General features: G+C 46.3%; 1 protein-coding gene across 2 annotated transcripts in view; it reads left to right on the forward strand.

Annotated features, from left to right (window-relative positions):
* The window catches only part of LOC119395885 (sentrin-specific protease 7), a 76,362-nt gene that overhangs the window by 44,742 nt on the left and 11,509 nt on the right, over positions 1 to 20,111 (forward strand). For both annotated transcript variants that reach the window (XM_049416806.1, XM_037662895.2), the window contains exons 13-19: positions 5,172 to 5,212; positions 6,937 to 7,053; positions 7,515 to 7,637; positions 8,138 to 8,370; positions 13,194 to 13,305; positions 14,887 to 14,964; positions 19,479 to 19,629. In XM_049416806.1, the coding sequence (XP_049272763.1) occupies positions 5,172 to 5,212; positions 6,937 to 7,053; positions 7,515 to 7,637; positions 8,138 to 8,370; positions 13,194 to 13,305; positions 14,887 to 14,964; positions 19,479 to 19,629 (855 nt within the window). The remainder of the gene's footprint in view (positions 1 to 5,171; positions 5,213 to 6,936; positions 7,054 to 7,514; positions 7,638 to 8,137; positions 8,371 to 13,193; positions 13,306 to 14,886; positions 14,965 to 19,478; positions 19,630 to 20,111) is intronic.

Below are 20,111 nucleotides of genomic sequence, written 5' to 3' on the forward strand. Positions count from 1 at the left end.
CAGTTTTCTTTTTTTTTTTGCTTTTTGCTTTTGCTTTACGTTACCTGGCGTATGTCGTCAGTTAGTCCTCTTCTGGTGTGGTTGCATGTTCATTGCACCTCATTATGCTTGACATTGCCTGTACACCGAGTTTCTCTCGAGCCATTTGTTTTATGTACCTGCTATCTGTAGAATGCGTCATTTGATGATTTTACAGCAAGGTAACACCTTACGTCTTTCACTGTACTGTCTCGAGGCCCAACTACCAAAATCATTATGTAACAACATAAAAGTGAGTGTGTATGTGTGTGTGCATACTTAGGAATCTTGCATTGGAGGGTTTTGTTTGTCTTGCCTCCTTTCTGACTACTCCTAGCTTCTATCAAGCTTTATGAGGCTAGAAGCATTGCATTAGCATTTGTGAATGCAAAACGGTGCATTGTGAAACAATGTAAGATGGCATTCATTTTTCATGAGGTAGGTATTGGGTGTGGGCTGAAGGTGCAGTGACACATTTACCATGATAGAAAGGGAATTTGAATGTAACATTGTGCAATGTGGCTAGCCACTGAGACCAAAGGACCTTAGGGAATACTGACACAAAAATTTTGCATCCAGTTTTTTCTGTTGCAGTAAGTAGGTGAAGACCAACTTATCGCATCTGGAAACCTCATTTGCTCGAGCACTCTACGGTTAATTATTTTCTAATGTTTTTTTAGCGCCCAGTCACAGTTTCAGTTCCAGAGATAAGTGCGACCATGGTAGTCTATTTTGTAAACGCAGCTGGCTTCAGGTTAAGTTAGGCCTGTCTCTGTTTTACTGTTTTGTGTGTAAACCTGCAAAACAGTGATATATGAGCCGTTTCGCAGCACTGCGTGCATGTGAGCGCCATTTTGACAACAGCAGCAGGGAGCACACACAACGAGCATGGCAGCCAACACAAAACTTGTGGTGCCGGTGGTTGTTGATTGTTTACATTGAAACCAAGTTGATGACGAAATATGTGCCGTTTCTTGCTCAGATGCACAGCATTCGCTTTATAATTGTTTTTAAATACGTTGTAAGCTATACACAGCATTCATATTTTTTGTGGACAATGGGTGTGCATCCACACAAATCTATCGCACATGTCATCGCACCTTCAAAATTTTGTGTCAGTACTTGGTACTTCTTTTTACCTGGCATCGCAATGCTGGGAGCTTTCAATATTAGGGGTGTGCGAATATTCGAAATTTCGAATATTTTTCGAATAGTGTTTGCTATTCGATTCGATTCGCACTGAAATTTTACTATTCGAACTACCGTATTTACTCGATTCTACCGCGCCCTCGATTGTAACGCGCACCCGTTTTCCGCGACCAAAAAAAATAAAAAAGTAATACATCGATTGTAACGCGCACCCATTTTTCGTGAGAGAAAAGAACAAAGAAAGTCCGTAGGAGTCAAACTTCGCACATTCAGAAGAACATGTATTTGGGTTTTAAAGAACTAAAGTTTCAAAAAAGTAAAACACAGTCAAAAAGCGGGCCTTGCCGTTAAAACTGTCACCACTACGGCGGCAATACGAGTCGCGTAATGGATCAGTCCTCGTCGCTGTCGGACAACTCCTTGTCGCTGTCAACGCTCTTCGATTTCGGGAAACCGGCCCTGCTTTGGTCCACTGAAACCTTTTCGTGAAGCTTTGCTGTAAAAAATCTGCTTCTGTTTGCGCCAGTCTCGCACGCACGTTTCGGGAACTCCGAACTATATCCGAACGACCGCGATGCGGCCCGATTTCCGTCCGTCTCTCTGCACATGTAATAATTATTCTTTTAAATGCGGCATCGTGGTACACTCGTCGAGTATTTGGAGCCGGCACTTCCATGCCGTCGATGCGAACGCAGAGCGGGATGACAATTTCCTCAGCACACGTACGAACTGAAAAAATGGCAGAAATCGTAGGAGGCGGCCATTTTGAAATGTCGATGGCAATACGATAACCGAGTTTCTTTTTTTTTTTTTTCGGTACTCGATTCTAACGCGCATGCGATTTTTGGACTCGTTTTTCTGGAAAAAAGGTGCGCGTTAGATTCGAGTAAATACGGTATTCGAACTTCCCAAAAACAAATGCAGTCAATGTCCGGTTGAAAGTGACCCCTTCAGATTTTCAATATGCTTCACCTCATTACACTCTCGTGTTGCGGCAAAGCTGTCTTTCAAGCTCCGTTATGGTCGAACTTAGCCAAGAAAAAAGTCCGGTTGGAAGTGGTCCCTAGATTTTTATTATGCTTCACCTCATCACACCCCCGTATTGCGGCAAAGCTGCCTTTCAAGCTCCGTTACGGTCGAACTTAGGCAAGAGACAGTCAACGTCTGATTGGAAGTGGTCCCTAGATTTTCAATATGCTTCACCTCCTCACACCCCCGTATTGCGGCAAAGCTGCCTTTCAAGGGCTGTTACGGTCGAACTTAGCCAAGAGACAGTCAACGTCCGTTTAGAAGTGGTCCCTAGATTTTCAACATGCTTCACCTCATCACACCCCCGTATTGCGGCAAAGCTGCCTTTCAAGCTCCGCTACGGTCGCAAATGTATTAACTCAAGAAAGCGCTGGTTCCAATATTGAGATGAAAGATGTGGCAGAATTGGGGGCTCAATTAATGCTGTTTTGGACCTGAAATTTGGGCAGGAAGTCGAAAAAATCGGACGCCGAAGCTTTTTAGCATCCAAAATTTCAGACGTTCTTATATATCGACGTCTACGAGGCAGATTTGGAACTCCGGACTTCAAGGGAGCACACCCTTGTCCGCCACATCAGTTGGGCTTCCACAGAAGTTGAAAGAGGAGGAGAGGCTGAGGAAATGGCATCTCTGCCTATCACGCGTAAAGTGTTGTCGTCAACGCTTTGGTTGCACCAAATCATGTACTTACATACAATTCGGCCTCTACATTGCCTCATTCTTGATAAGACAACTATGAAACACCACCCCGCCAGTGCTTCATCAGCCTAGCGAAAAGAAACTTTCATGTTGCTATCTCACAAGAACATACTTAGGGATTCTCTGCAACTTTTTCTATAATTTCACTTCGAACTATTCGAAAAATGTTTGAGAAATATTCGAAAATTATTCGAAAATATTCGATTCGATTCGCACTCAATCTTTATTATTCGAATTCGCTTCGCACCCAAAATTTTGCTATTCGCACAGCTCTATTCAATATGCAAGCTTACAATGGTGCGTGAGGTCGCCAACGCTTTTTTGACTGTTGACCACAAAGGCAACCAACAGCACTCATACACATAGAAGTTGCTGCAACCGTTTCTTATTAACAATAATAGTTTAGCCTGCTCCAAAGATTCCTTGTCACTCTGCGTGTGTCGTCGGACCTGCATTGAATTTAAAAATGTGGCTAACCTAATATCACCAGTATTCAGGAGTAAATGCTGGACTTGGCACTTGTAGATATGCCACATATAGAAATTGTCTCATTCCAATTCAAACATTCTATGAGGGCCTGGCCTGGCTGCTAAGAAATCTCAAAAAAGCCCTTGCAATACCATACAGCCGAATTGACATCATAACCATTATTTTCTTGGTACTATCCTTTGTTGGATGAGAGGAGTCACCAGTAGTCATCACCAGTAGTCACCGGTGATACAGTAAAAGCTCGTTAATTCGGATTTCTAGGGACCGGAAAAAATGTCCGAATTATCGAATGGTCGAAATAAACAACAATATATGCAAGAGTTTTTTCAACATACCTTTACTTTACTAAGTAATCACGGATGAGTGTCTGTTTTCGAGCAGAAATTCGCGCGGACACAATTTTTCTGAGCCCTTCAAGGTGCTCAGCAGCTCGCATGCTGTCTGCAGGGCCAAAACAAAATTCTTCAAGGACGACGAGGACCTCCGCAACTTCCTTCACAGTGCGAGGGGGCCCGTGTGGCTCATGGTGTGGATGCTGCTCTTCAGGCTCTTCGTTCTCGGATTCGTTGCCATGCATCACTTCCTTGACGATTTTTAGAATAACAGAGAGCTGAGCTAGTTGGTACGTATTCATTCTAAAAAGAGACAGGGCGTGCAAACACGGACACAAGAAGGAGATCAGGACACCACAAACGACGATTTGCTCATCAGTAAGGCAGCCGGCAGTGGCAACGCCATCATCAATGCCAATATAATCCTCTAGTGTCACTGCATCAGGCATAACACTTCTGAAATCCTGCCCATCGTTGGCACCGTCGTCCGGCGACACTTCGGCATCGCTGGAGTCGGGTACAACAAAGCCACCGTGCCTGAAACAGTCGGCAATGGCATGCGCAGGCATGTTCTGCCACACATACGCAAGAATGCTAACTGCGCTCAGGAGACTCTCGTCGTGTTGTTTGCCGACGTCGTGGCACAGGAGCAACTTCTTGTCGGCAGAGCCCATTTTTCAGGGCACGCAAAATTTCTACTTTGGTGGTGACGTCCTTCGCCTCGTACTTGGGCCACTTCGCCGGCGTTGCCATCAGCGGAGAGTGCGTTCACACGCGTTCACACGAAAAGTCAGCACAAAAGCACCAGCAACAATCAAGCTAAAGGAGTCGTACTGAATCGTTCCTCGATAAAACGACGTTCAACGATGCAGCACACCAAAGGGAACAAAGCAATAAAATGGCACCGCCAACAACACACGTGACGCGAAGAAAAGGCGTTCAACCAGTCTCAAGTCAAGCCAAGTCGACAATTGATGTCCATGGCGATGCTGCGTTCAAACTTCACTTTTGTTCCGAATTGTTCTTTTTTCGTTTTCGAGCCTCACCAGCAGCCCGAAAGTGGCCGAATTACCCGATTTGCAGTCAAATCTGTCCGAAATAACGAGCGCCCAGTCTCATAGAGTGATGTGTATATTTACAGGGACCAGATGACGTGTCCGAATTGACCAATTTTCCGAATTAACGAGCTTTTACTTATCACCAGTAGTCCACACCAGCTCATCCATGAGACTGCAGGAAATTGAAAAAGTATCACCAGTGAGCTAAGCTTGTTCCCTGTTGTCTTTATTGTAATGCCTCGATAAGTGGCGCTTGTTGTCTCTCTGATCCAGCCCATCTGATTTGTGAGCTCGCCTCTTCTGTATCTGAAATTGAGAAGGAAAAGGAGATGCTTATCCACTGCCCCACTTTTGTTGGGGTTACCAAAATGGACATGTTCTTTGTGTGCTCACACAGGGATCGTCGCAAGAAGAGAGTTCGTCGGGACCAAACATAAAGTGAGTAACAATCTCCTTGCCCTGACATCTTCCTAGCTCGCTTTTCTTTAGTAGCAATTGCTTGATTCGGGTATTTTGGAGGTACAGTGAAACCTCGGTGATACGAATCTCATGGGACCACCAAAAATATTTGTATCATCCGAATTTCGTATCACCTGAAAGCATGAAAAATTAGCCTGTGACGAAAGAAAGCTGGCGTGCATTTTCATTTATTGTTCTTTAGGGCCGCAGCAACGTCAGGAAGGACCCTGAATGATTGTCAGCTAAGTTTTTAGATGTTGGCAATCATACCAGCACTCGTAAATATACGGCCCGTACGCGCGCATTTAATTAACGAACCAGGTGCGTTGTGACCCACGACAGCAGTGGCCCCTTCCAAATTTTTGCATGACACCGGAGTACTGCAGCGAAAGTAACAAAAGAAGCACTTTGATGCAATAGATCGAGGCCACAAAATTACAGAACCACGGTCCAGTGTTATGATTTTGTTATCGCGGGGGTGTTGGGGATGTTTTTCGGGAGATTTACGGCCATGCCCGCGCAAGTGTGACCTCGACGGCCGCGCATGTTGGCGTTGTGAGGCCTGACTCCTTCGACAAGACCGTCCTCGCCTTCTTTTGGTCCTCGTCCACCTTTTATACGATATCTGATGCACGAGGCAGACACGTGTAAACACAGTACGACAGCAGCCTGCGTCGTCGCGTTAGAAAAAAAAGCGTAGCACTAATGTCCTCTGTAATCTAAACGCGAATGCACACGAAGGCACATATAGCCTCAAATATTCGCGCACACAATCTCGGAGGTTGTGACGCGTCTCTGAAGGTTTATTCTGACCATAAGAAATGTGTTTTTCTTACACCATGATTCTGACGATTCGGCGATGTGGTGTGCATGCCCACGCTTGCGTTCTCGCACTCACGCGTGCTTGGCGCGTCTTCCGCGACAGCGCGGACAGCCCCTCTTTGTACCTGGGCGGGTAGCGTACGGTCGTATCAAACGTCGCTGGGTGAAAATCGGTTCGCAACAGCCATACTCCATTAAGATTGCAGGCCAATAGGCCTTGGTCGGGACCAACGAAAAATTCGTCTCACCCCAAAATTCGTATGAGCTGGGATTGTATCACCGAGGTTTCACTGTATATATTAAAGCATTTCAATTGCACAAGTACTGAAAAGCAAGCTTAACAGCAGAGCATTGACTGCCACCCAAACTCTCATGAAAGAGCCACTTGATGTTTTCAGAAAATTGTAAGTGGTGGGTGCTTTTGGCAACAGAAAAATTTTCTCTTTTCTCAGTGCTCATATTGGCGGCCACCTTTTGCTCACGTGAAAGTGCCCTTTGCAATAAAAGTATATTCAGAGACTTTGAACTGGCATATGTTCTTCCCGTATAGTGCATTAGAAATATGCTTTTTGAAAATGGCATTTTATCACTGCTTCACCTCACGAAAGTTGCAGACTGGCGCAAAAGGGCAGGTGCTCCACTAAAAAATGCTGCAATATGCAGCTATCGATAGTTCAGGAAGTCCTGAAAGATGTTGCCAGAAGTGCAGAGAAAAAACAAAGGCGCGAACGAGCAGGTGCGTGTCGGGAAGGGCCAGATGCATAGCCACAAAAGATAAATTTAGACTAAGATGTGATCAGTCTGAGGTCAGGGTACTTGGCATATGTGTTTTTGTAGTGTTCGAAGGCTGTTATAAAATGAATTATTTTTGCTTGTGTCAGGCTGCTGGTGTACCCCGCACCACCCAAGACGGGTGGCATCCCTGTCCACAGTGCCGACCTGCGTTGCCTGCGAGAAGGCCAGTTCCTCAACGATGTCATAATCGACTTCTACCTCAAGTGAGCCATTCTTGTTACTTGCTGTTGATGTGCGCAAAACAGTAAATGCCACAGGAGGGGAGCTTATTGAGCTTGTCTGGGCAATGCAGCTGGTGATTGTAGCATTTAGTTACTTACTTTTTCATTTATTATTTTTTTATTCTTCCACAGTACTGCTCTAGCATTTTGCTGCTGTGCATTTCACCTTACCAAATGTGAATGTGATGTGCCTATGCTTGCAAAAGTGCAGCTTGATGTTGAGCATTCTTGGAACACTATGACGAACCTTGCACTCTTCATGCCAATCCTGCCATAGCAGCATTTTGTATATGGCAACACATTTGGTGTTGCAGTGCTGTGACCATTAATACTGGACGTGTTTTGCCGCATCTGTCCCTCAAGGGCGTTTCCTAAAAGAATTGCTGTTGAAGAGTTGCTGTTAGTGTGGCCAGGGCAGTGACACAGCCGCCTCGTTGACGCAGGTACCTGCTGCTGGAGCGGCTAAGCGAGGAGGTGCGGCAGCGCACGCACATCTTCAGCTCCTTCTTCTATCCACGCCTGACGCAGCGCCTAAACCCACGTGCACCGGGACAGCAGGGCCTGACGTGAGTTTCTTTACAACAACAGCGGTTGCAAAAGTGCCTCACAGCACCCTGAAAAGTCTGTTTTGCTGGCAATGGGTGCCATAACCCAGATTAAAGCAGACTTCTTCAATCATACGAGTTGCAAAACCCTCACGAATTCAGGTATCAAAATCCGGACACGTCATTGCGGCAGCCTTCGCACTTTTTTTTAAGTGCGGAGCACTTTAGGGGCCCGGCTTGTGGTCCATCCACATCCAGGCCTAAAACAAAGCTAGCAATTCACAAAACCGGGCTAAAATAAATGTGTGTGTTGTCATGGATTTCAACACTGTCTTTTATATCTCACTCCCTTTTTGTGGTCCTCGGGTTGGCAAGTATGCGTCTATAATTTAGAGTTCTGTAAGTATCAGGCAATTAAGCCAGCCACTCGCACCCATCATTTGTCAGCATTCCGCACGTTGCCTGCGAGAAAGTGCTACTGTCAGGCTCTATGTGAGTCACACGCTATGTATGTCTCACAGGCCCGCAGCACGGCGGCATCGCAACGTGCGGACGTGGACGCGGCACGTGGACATCTTTGCCAAGGACTTCATAGTGGTGCCCATCAACCAGAATGCCCACTGGTTCCTGGCAGTGCTGTGCTTTCCAGGGCTGGTGGCACAAGTATGCCCGCCGCAGGAGGTGGTGCCCAACTACGACGACCACACTCCCCTGGCGGACAACCAGAGTCCCGCAGCAAGCCCAAAGACTCCCGGTGAGCATTGTCGCTTGGTTTACAAAAGCTTAACCCTGTAAGTTCTGTGCCCAAGTACACATGTCTGCAAGTGTATAAGATTGGGCAAGTTGGTTTGTCGTACTTGAACTGGTACAGTGCATCACGTGAAAAGAAGAAACGGCCGAGCTGGCCGGATGGAAGGACAGAGTGTTAACTTCCAGCTGGTTTTTTATTGACAAATATAACATCAAATAAATAGTCTTGCACTAGCACACTAATGCACCCAAGTGCCACGCGAAGAAACTTTGTTCCGTGACGTTGTGATGGTGCTGTCTTCTCATGGCATGACATTCGGGTTCTTTTATGTGCTTGCGTAAGGCTATATGTCTGATGCAGTTTGCAAATGAAAAACAGTTGGAATTTAGCGCTCTATCCATTCGTTTGATTGGCTCGGCCGTTTCTTCGTTTCACATGATGTGCTGTACTAGTTGAAGTACACCGCTCGACTGCTGACCCGAAGGTCGCGGGATCGAATCCCGGCCGCGGCGGCTGCATTTTCGATGGAGGCGAAAATGTTTGAGGCCCGTGTACTTAGATTTAGGTGCACGTTAAAGAACCCCAGGTGGTCAAAATTTCCGGAGCCCTCCACTACGGCGTCTCTCATAATCATATGGTGGTTTTGGGACGTTAAACCCCAGATATTATTATTATTAGTTGAAGTACGCGTCTGGCTGCCAATGCACACGCCCGGTTACGCTTTCGTGTGGCAGATGAGCCAGTAAAACTTGTCGATTGCATCTGTCATTTTCTGACATGGTGGAATGACACCAGGATGTCAGACACTGTCACTGACCTTCATTTTTTCAGGTACCCGATTTTTCAAAGGCCTCATGGTATTGCGGTATTATGCCATGTGGCCCTAGCACTGTAAAAAAAATAACAGGGGTGGCACAACTGCACCAATACAGTCGATCCCACTTATAACGATCCCACATATAACGATCTATCGGTCATAACCACCATATTTGTGTGCGCTTACGATTTTCCTATGCTAACCATTGAAGCTGCGTCCAGATATAGCGAACATTTTTCAAAGCCTCCTACTTTTACAACGAACACTTCAGACACGGTCGCGGTAAAAATGAGGTGCATACCCTATTGCAAAACCCAGCGCCACTGGGTACCAGCGTCCAGTGCTATGCCTGATTATGGGCCCAGCGTCGCGCTGGATACTGGGCCGCTGGAGCAGCGTTTTACTGGGAGGCGCTGGGTACTCAAGCGCAAAACGGCTCTACAGCGTTAAAACGGCGGTGCATACGTCCCCAACATAAATATATTAGTAAAGAATGTTATAAAGAAAGCGTTAGTGCAATAAAAAAAAAAGAAAAAAAGTCGTTTGAAAAAAAAAAAAACATCCACCACGAGGATTCGAACTCGCCACCTCTCAATCTCCAAGCGAGTACTCTGCCACTGCGCCACGCTGAAACCTGTCGGCGTTTCCGTAAAAGGGCTAGTCAATACAGCAAGAGAGCGTTTCCTTTCATATTTTGATGTCGCGTATTCACGCAAGACGCGATCTTCCTTTCAAAATCAAGCTTGCTTCTTTATTAGATACACACAAAGGGTTGGCGGCAACGAATGAAATGCCCAAAATGGGAAGAGTGCTAAGTGTCTTTAAGAATTCCCGTCTTAACTCCGAAAAATATCAACTGGACCGAGGAACAGGGTACAGTTTGACGGCTGTTACTGTCGATTTTTAATAGCCGTTTCTCGCCCTTGCTACTGATCAACATGTACAGAAGCTTTACGATGACTCGTTCGATAAACACGCGCCTACATGAATTCATACGGGGTAGTTTTCTCGCGCGAGCGACAATATTATTGCGGAGCGGGCGTGCCTGTATTCTGATTTGCAGTTCTATCGATCACTAAAACTATAAAACCGCTCAGCAAAAACAAATGCAATTTGTTGAAAAAAGATGCCGGTGTATTAGTTCACTAACGCGTACCAGTTGACACGTATATGTTTTGACGTATGAGTCAGAGAAGTACCGGCGAGTGCGGCCGGCTGCTTTCGGTGAGCCTGCGTTCGTTGCTGAAAGCGAGTCGCATCGATGGTCATCGCTCCTTGTGCGGACACCGTACACAAGAAAAGACGGTTATTTTAAATTAACGGATGTCCAGACTATACTTTACAGTAATTCTTACACGTTGGAACTGCGTGTGCTTAAAACTAAGAAGCGCCGGTGGCATGTACACGGACTCGGCCGGTACGCTAGGCCTAACGCTCGCTGGGAGCCGCACTGAGTAGGACCGATCTCGGCGCAGATGAGTTGCGATGGTTGAAGTTTCTGCATTTCGGCCTCGGAACCTTTTTAACTGTTACCTAACGTATAGGTGAAGTAAGTGGAAGTGCAAGAATTGCCCGAGATGCGTTTCCGGTGTGGCGATATCGAACGACGGCTGCTTTTCTGGCCTCCGTTGGGAGGGGTCGCGAAGCCAGAGCTCATTTACTTCTTGCCAACTGCACGGCGATGTAACGATTTGCTCTGTATGTTCAGACCAACGCCTCGAGACTTATAAACGTTACAATATGAAGTCATTACCGCAACACATCACGGATGCAAAACTGATATATATGCGCGGCATGCATGAAATGTGTATTCATTGCTGCTATCTGCTCCGCAAAAATTAACGACGCTATTGGCACTGCATGAATAAAAAAAAGCATGCTAGAAAGAAAATGATCAGCGTTGGATGCTCTTGGTTATTAACATATTTTTCTCCACATTCGACAGGGAAACATTAAAATTGACCGTGATTTCACTTATCGCGTATATCATGAAAATAGTGCGCATCTCATCGTCTTTCTCTGCCGCTAGAATTTGTGACACATGTTTGGGACCCGTTAGGATAGCATCTGGCGGTACCATCGAATCAAACATTCGATATTGAATCATACCAAAGCATTCCGCCGCGCACAATACTGAAAGCAGGGCGCGGCACTGGCAGAAACAGTACAGGCTCCAGTATGTGCCAGCACACGCCAGTGAGAATTCCAGCGTCTCCAGCGCTTCCCAGTGAGCGCCAGCGTCACAGCGGCAAAGCCAGTGCCGATACCAGTGCCACCCAGCTCTTTCCCAGTGCGTTCACTGGAGTCCCAGTGAATCCGAGCGTATACCAGTGTTCCCAGTGCGACCCAGTGCCAAAAAACGTACTGGTATCACGCTGGGGGTACTGGAACGACGCTGGTTTTTGCAATAGGGTACGAAGCGAAAAAAGAAAGTTAAAACATGTTTTCTGAAGCGTGACAGGAGCGCGTGCTCGCGCGTGCCCCACTGCAGTTTACTCGTGACTAAGAGTCAGATCGGCGAGCACCGCACGCAGATTTCGGACGCTGCGAGCGAGGTCGCTCACTTTCCAGCCTTTTTTTTTTCAGTGGTAGAATGGCAGTGAGGGGAAAAAAATAGTAGGCAGCATGAAGCCTTGCGGTCAGCTTTCGCACGGTAACCTTTTCTGACGCCGTTCTCTGCAGCTACGGCCGCCTGCGATGAACCAAACAATGCCTTGGAACGCAAGAAGGCATAAATGCAAGAAGTGATAACCGCGATAACTTTCCATCGCAAAAAGGTTCACTGCGTCCCTAAACTCGTCGACGCCACAATGTGCCGCAAAAAGTCGTCCGTCTTTTCGGTAATGGCAGAGACCGGTCGATCGGTGATTATGACTCCCGCGCGATTGTGGCGATGCCTTCGCGGATAAGCATCAGAAATGAGCGAAGGCGAGGTGGCGGCTGTCGAGGAACGTGCCATTATGCTTTATAGCCGACAACCTTATCATAGTCATCTGTAGATGTCTGCTCGGCTGCGCGTGTGGCGTACGCCGTACACTGCGGATTGACAGCGGTACGGCGCGCCATGCTGCCATTTGCAAGTTCGCCGCCGCCGCTTCGTGCAAAAGTGCGCGTCGCTTTGTAGAAACGAAGGTAGCTCGCTGTTGTTAAGCGGCACGGGCACCGAGAAACGTCGATGCACTGACAGCAAGCGCATACTGCGTGTTTGACTAGGTGACGATTGAAGTGCGCCGCGCATCGTCGTGCAGGGCCGCGAGAGCATCGCAGATACATGGAGTGCGCGTTGCTTGGAAAAATGCTTGTTTTCGCCGCGTTGAACGAAGAGGCTAGTTGCCGCACTCGCCCGTACATGGTCACAACGTGCGCATAAGGCATACAGCAAGCGGCCCGGCAGTGACTTCGCGACCCGAGTAGGCGACGCGCTGCACGCAACTAGCCAGGGATGATCGTCGCGGTACTGCGCTTCGTTGAAACGGTGTCAGCTCATTGCAAAGCCGGTTAATTCACTCATGAGCACGCAGCGGGCGTCGCTTCACGACGCGAAAAGGCTTAGCTTGTCACCGAAGGGGTTGTTAGCACTTCAATAAAAGTGCACAAAGAACAAAAAACGGCTTGGCCGCTAAGCGCACGTTTTTAAGGGCGAGCCCATATACAACGAACTACTGATATAACGACCACTTTTCGCGACACTTTCGAGTTCGTTATAAACAGGTTCGACTGTAGTACCAAAATGCCATATTTTAATGTGGTAGCGCTAAGCAGAGCCCACGTCTCGGAAAATCTGGTGTTGGCAACAGTAGCATTGTCTGAGAGCAAAAAAATTCTGATGGTTGCAAAGAATAAAAGTCAAGGTTCGAGTCTTTGAATTCATATTTCGGGTCCAACTAGTAATATGTGACCGTATCGGTGTTTTGATCGTAACAGTGTTGTAATATTTCGCATTGTGGGCCTGTCAGAGTCAAATGCTACCACTGCTTATGCATTGTCCTTGCATGGCTTTTGTACTTAGAGGGCACCATAGACGACGGAGAGAGTGTGCTGGAATCTGACCCGGACGACGGCACTGAGCTGGAGGAAACGGGGAGTCCGCTTCCAAAAGGCGCAGCCGAAGCACAGACAGAGTGAGTGGTGCTACTGTTAAATGTGTGTAAGAGAGGCATTTAAGCACCAGGCATTATGCAGAAAGACAAGTGACACGTATTGCACATATATTACTGTGCATTTCAGAAAGGGCATTGGCTTGCATCAGAGCCTTTTTTCTTTGTCATGTTAAGCCGACAATGACTGATATTGGGCACACTTGTAAGAATCCACAATGGTAGAGTGCAAGAGGATTGATGAAAGTAATGCACTATGGCGAAGTAATATAAATATTTTGGTTATCTTGGTGTATTGATTTGGATGGATGGCGGAATAGTAAACTTGAGGTAGAGCACCAAGTCGGGCTAGTCGATTCACATTCATTTGAAAGCCCATTAACTGTGCTAGTAAACACGGACAAAGACGAGGGAAGACAGGACGCATGCAGACTCATAACTGCACGTTTAATGGTTGAAAGATGACATGTACACAGTGAGCAACGGATGAAACAAGTGCATTGAACAATGATATGCCTTCGTCACAAAGTAACATCTAAAAAGTTTTTTAGATGCTATGCATTTAGGTGCCGACTGGGGTACGTTAGTAGCTACAATGTTCACTGCTGAGCAAAGCACTGAATAGCTCTGTGCCAATGCAAACATCTTTCTGTGTTTCGTAGTGAAAAGGATCGCTTACCAGTTGAGAATGTGACGGCCAGGGTCCATGTTCTCTATTTATTATTGTGGGGGTACGCAGTGCAGCTTTCTTTTTGTGGTTCTGTGTTTGAGTGCAGACACTCAAACACAGAACCACCAGCTACAAAGTTTACAAAAGAGAGGCAGTGTGCCATGCCAGTCACGCCACTTATTCACTGCTGTCCTACACTCTGGATGCTTGCTTTTTTGTAAGTAAAATAGACAGTGCACTCATAGAGGTTGAATCATCAATTTCCATTTTGGGAGCCTCTACTCTAATATGACAAGACTGCTTCAAGTTACGCTACACTGTACAAGTGTTATCAAAATAGGTACAGTAGACGCTCGTTAAACGGAACCTGAAGGGACCAGGGAAATGTGTTCTGTTTAACAGGAGTTACGCTTACTGAGAGGTGAACTGGGGTGCAGAATACAAGTACAAAACCAATGTTGTCAGAAGCACTTGTTCCATTTAAGTAGCAGTTCCGTTTAATAAGAGATTTCTGTTTACCAAGAGTCTACTGTAGTTTTGCATTTATTTAACATCTTAACATAACGCATGCAAAGTCCCAGATTCCACTTTGTTCTCCTTCAATTTGGTTTGACTTCTTTTGTGCTCCCAGATGTTAGTGAACACCAAGTTTTGCATTATGCTATGACACTGAATCGGAAGCTTTGCAATATGGTGTGCTCATCACATCCATACTGCATTCATGTCATAGACATATCATTCGATGTTCCTCATCTGTATGTGGTGATTTTTTCACATATTTGGGTTGCCGAAGCCTGAAGATGCCCGAGTTTTACCATCCAAATGCTTAAGGTTGTTTCTGGTTGTGCACATTGTCTCATAAAAATGTCGAGTCAGCAGTAGAGCCCTCTGTTTGCACTCATGTTGATACAAGGGCCTTCAACACTGTCTTTCAGAAGGGCGTACATCCTAATCCTGGACTCTCTTCGCGGAGGCCTGTGTGGTAGGAGCCGCATCATGACAACACTTCGAGAGTAAGTTGTGGTCTTTACAATCACATAATTGGGCATTTTGTTTCACTTGAACTTTAGCCATTGGTGCAGCAAGAGATGGGGTTTAGGGCGTTCGAACCTCCCTGAAACTTTTGTATGTACGCACTTGCACGCACAGATGCACGAATAACATGAAGGGGGTCGGATCCCTCCCCAATTCCCGAAATTAAATTCTGGTTATGCACGTGACTTGAGAGCACTGTTTATCTTCACTTCGTGTTGTGGAGTGTTGCCAGAGCAAACTGCAACAAGTGCCTTGCAGAAAAGGTGTGCTAGTGCCGTAATTCTAAAACGTGGTTTCTGCTGACAATTCAGTCACACTTGGTTATTCAAATAGCTCCGTGTCACCCCCACGGGGTCCATAATGTACCGTGCAGACTAGTGTAAGGGCCGCGTCCACCAACTTGGCAGCCCAGAGTTTTTAAAAAATATATCCAGCAGAAACAAAAGTTGAGAAGCAAAGTCTAATCTATGTATTCTAAGTAATAACATATATAGGGATGGGCGAATAGTGAATTTGAGGTTCGGAGCGAATCCGAAGCGAATAGGGATTTGGTCGAATAATTTCGAATCGAATAGTTCGAATAGTATCTACCGCATATTATTAAGAAAAATGAGCATTTTTGTCATGACCCGTGCACAATATTTTTAAGGATTGGAACTAGGTATGAGTGAATGTTACTTTTTTGGTTTCAAATGAAGCAGCCTTGAATAGTATCAAGATTTAAATAGCAGTAGGGTTATAAGTGGTGCAATACGTTAGAATTTAAAAATTATTATACAGTAGAACCCCGCTGTTACGTTCCTCACTGCTGCGTTTTCCCGGCTGTTACGTCGTTTTCCGCCGGTCCCGGCATAGCTCCCATAGGATACAATGTATTGGGAACCCCGCTGTTACGTCGTAACTGTCGGACCGTTCCCGTATGATACGTCGCGAAGTGCGCCCGGAGCCGACCGAGTGACTACCAAAGAGAGCGGCCATGGCGCATTTTCACGCAGCTTGGCCTCGTTTGACCGTAATATTAGCCGCATGAGAGGCGCAAGCAACAGAATCTTTCAATTGATGCAAACAAAAGCATGGCCTTCGAGATTCAAATGGCAAAGATGGCGTCTATGACGTAACTGCTCGCGAAAGCAAGGCCTTCGAGATTGGCATTTACTATTGACAAAAGCATAGCCTCTGAGATTTGCATTGCACAAACATGGCATGTATGACGTAATTGCTTGCGAAAGCAAGGCCTTTGAGATTGGCGTTCACTTCTGCCATCGCGTTGGCGTAGACTCATCATCGTTATTTGTCGGAGAACGGGAGGAGTTCGAGCTGGTTGGAGCTCGCATGGTCGTGCGTGCGGTTCGCGGTCGGACTCGCCGCGCCGGTCGTGATTGCGTGTGCTTAGTTCTTTCATGCCTACAGCTGTTGGTGTTAAAAAAATCACATACGTTGATTACATTCCTGTGGATAAGGCCGTCCTAAGCTCCGCGTTTCTATCCATCGACTAGATCGCGGCTGAGCGCGCCAATTTTCGTGCTGCTCGTAAGAATTGAAATAAAATTCTGTACCACTAAATATTTTGCCGTTTTTCCTGTTTTTCGGCTCTTACGTTTCCCGTCTCTTACGTTTATTTCCTACGGCCCCTTCAAAAACGTATCAGCGGGGTTCTACTGTACTTAGCGCATATAAGCCCATATAACACGCTTTTAAACTTTAAAAAATATGTACATTTAACCTTGAAGTGTGGCTTCGCGGCAGTGCAGGTTTCTCCTGAATTGGTTGTTTCACGGCACAGCAACCAGACGCTGCAGTGAAACCACCTCTACAGGGGATTATGTGCTGTCAAATATATACATATATTCGTTCATTTCAAATACTTTGAAATTTCGAGTAATCTAAATTCGTATCGAAGCGAATTCAAATATTCGAAACGCCCGAATATTCGCCCATCGCTAAACATATATTTCAACCAAAGTATTCCAAGTAATTAAGAGCTTTAATGCAAGAGGGATCTCCAAACAATGGGTGGCACAGAAGATGACCTAAGCCTCTGAGGGTCAATGACATGTATATATATGGCACCACGATCAAGTCTCAAATAGTATACGTTTGTGTTGCCATCTGTATTGTCTTAAAAGGCTAGCCAAATTTTTCCACTTTTTTTGCCCAGCAAATGCTGTCATCCAGGATGCAAGGAATTTTTTTTCTTGCACTGTTGGCCTTTGGCTTTCCAGCTTGAAAAAGTGATGCTTTTAACCCTTTGAGTGTCGAGTTTTTCTGAGAAAAACTTTCCCAGGTGGTCAAATTACTTTATTGCAGTTTTTGAATGTACGAAATGTTTAAAATCGGGGGAGAAATTTTTAAAAATTGAACAGTTTTTTATCTCGGCATCAGTCATCACTGCAAAACGTTCAGCATTATTTCAGAACGTGGTATTCCTTGAAACACTGGTCTACGCACAGCACCTTATCGCTGTCTGCGCACATAAAACGAGTCTCTGTTCTCTTCTTGGAACAACGAGTTGTGCTGGCATACACGGCATTTTCTCTGCATGTGGCCGCCTTGGGCAGAGTAAACTCTGTAATCAAGGAGAGCGAGAATACCTCGTGAGCATCGGCAATGAACAAGCTAAGAGCAGCGCCAATAAACATGGAAATTAGCTTCCACCACCCCTGCAAGGGAGTGCCGATAAAGATAAAAATTAAGTTTCGCACGCCTCCGTTGCGATCACGCGGCGGAACCAAAACCACATAACGGCAATGTCTATCGGCATCGCCGCAGACTGCACAGCGCGCTGACTAGAAATCAGTTCTGTTTATCTCCGCAAGTAGGTAGCGCAATCATTTCCAACGTTTATTGTAGGTTCTAGAAGGTGGCAGCACCTCCCGGTTAGCATGCATCGTCATTACAGTGAGAAAATTCAAGCGGATGGTTGAAAACGTACCCATACGGGCAAAGACACTGCGGGACAGAAAACCGCCGCCGTACGTGTACGGCAAAAACACTCGGAGGGTTAATGCTTGCATATGCCGAAAGTGTTTTGGGAACCAGGAGCACGTCATAGAAGCTACACTTTAGCCACCACCTGTGCGTGATTATTGGCTATCGCGAAACGTCCAACTTTTGTAGCAGTTGGCCTTCAAAGCAGCATCCATCAATACAGTCAAACCCCGCCACAACGAAATTGACGGTGCTTGGAAAAATGTTCGTTGAAGCGAACGTTTCGTTGTAGTGAAATCGAAAAAAAAATATGGCTGGCCTGAGCTAGTAGAACAGTGAAACTTTTATTTCCAAAATTCAAAAAGTGTCTGCTGCTCCCTTTGCGTCCCCGGCAGCGTCACGACGTGATTCTCATATATGCATAGCGATGTCACATTGAACAGCACGCAGAAACAACGGCTTCCGCGAACAAACCAAACAGAGGCACGGGTGCGCAACACGAACTGCACAGTTGCACTGATACACTAACACTAGCTATTCGCCGCCAACGGCGACATGCAGGCGTGCTATCGCAGAGCGATGACTTACGCCTTATTCTATGCTATTCTCATCCACCACTCACGGCTGGCTGATCCCGTTGATAATGCGGATGAATTGTTGCTCCGACCACCGGTCACACTGGCCAAGCGCGAAAAGCATTGGCATTGGAAACCCCAGGGCTGCTCGCGTTGATAACGCGGATGTACAGTCGCTCTGACCACTAGCGAAGCACGAAAAGTGCTGGAAAGGCACCGGAAAAGGAATCGTTCCACGATTGCACCCCAGTATGGACAACTGAGCTTTGGCTTCGGATTGTCTGCGACTAAGAAGCAACTCAAGCCAGTTGCGAAAGCAGGGCAGTCTGATCGCTGTCGCTATCAAGCAATGGCGGCCCCCATGCTCAGTCAGCAGCGGCGGTTTCTGGTGGTGCCAACACGCAATTTAGGCTTTGAATTCGTATTTTTATGTTCTAAAATGCACCAAAATGTCCGAGATTGTGTTCATTGCACTGTAAATTAAATGTTTGAGCCCTGAATGGCATCGTCAAATTTCGTTGAAGTGGAACGGCAGCAGAAAAAGTGTTCGTTGTGGCGAGCATATTTATGCATAGACTCCTATGGACTGTTGACGGGGAACCGAGAATTTTTCGTTGTACCGGAAATTTCGTTGAAGCGGAGTTCGACAGTATAAAAAATTCTGTGTTTTCAACCATGGGCAGATCTTAGATACATGTTGTCTTTGTATAACTTTCAAACATCTGGGCTACAATTCTACAATTGTCCAGAAGCCAGCTCTTCAATGGTGATGCAAATCGTGAAATTAAACGTTACAAAAAAACAATCGAAAATGAAACGTGTACTAGATTCCGCTCTAGACCTCGCTGTTTTTTTTTTTTTTTTTTACTTGCCTTTCAGAACTCTGGAGTATACAGACTGTGTAACGCAGAAAGCCAACTGTCTTAGTAAGCACAGTCAGTGCCGCATGCATGCATGTGCATCAGACATGAGTGCCATGTCCGCCGCAGGTACCTGACCGAGGAGTGGAAAGCCAAGAAACGTACCCAGCTGAGCTTCTGCTCTAACAACATGCATGGCTACACGCCGCGCACACCACAACAGGGCAACTACAGCGACTGCGGCATCTACCTGCTGCAGTACGTCGAGAGCTTCCTCGAGGTGAGTCATGCGCTGTTGGTCTTCTAGCAGGACATTTTGCTATGCTGCTTGGGGAACAAACGTGTTAGATATAGTGCTAGATGCTATACAGTAAAAGCTCGTTAATTCGACTCTCGTTAATTCGGAAAATCGGTTAATTCGGACACGACATCTGGTCCCTGTAAATATACGCATCACTCTATGAGACTGGGCGCTCGTTATTTCGGACAGATTTGACCGCAAATCGGATAATTCGGCGACTTTCGGGCCGCTGGCGAGGCTCGAAAACGAAAAAAGAACAATTCGGAACAGAAGTGAAGCTCAAACGCAGCATCACCATGGACATCAATTATCGACTTGGCTTGGATTGAGACTGGTTAAACGCCTTTTTTCCGCGTGTGGGTTTTGTTGCTTTGTTCCCGTTGGTGTGCTGCATCGTTGATCAGTCGGTATTTATCGAGGAACATTTCAGTACGGCTCCTTTAGCTTGATCGTTGCTGGTG

This window comes from Rhipicephalus sanguineus, chromosome 6 (assembly GCF_013339695.2).
Source record: "Rhipicephalus sanguineus isolate Rsan-2018 chromosome 6, BIME_Rsan_1.4, whole genome shotgun sequence".
Classification (NCBI taxonomy): domain Eukaryota; kingdom Metazoa; phylum Arthropoda; class Arachnida; order Ixodida; family Ixodidae; genus Rhipicephalus; species Rhipicephalus sanguineus.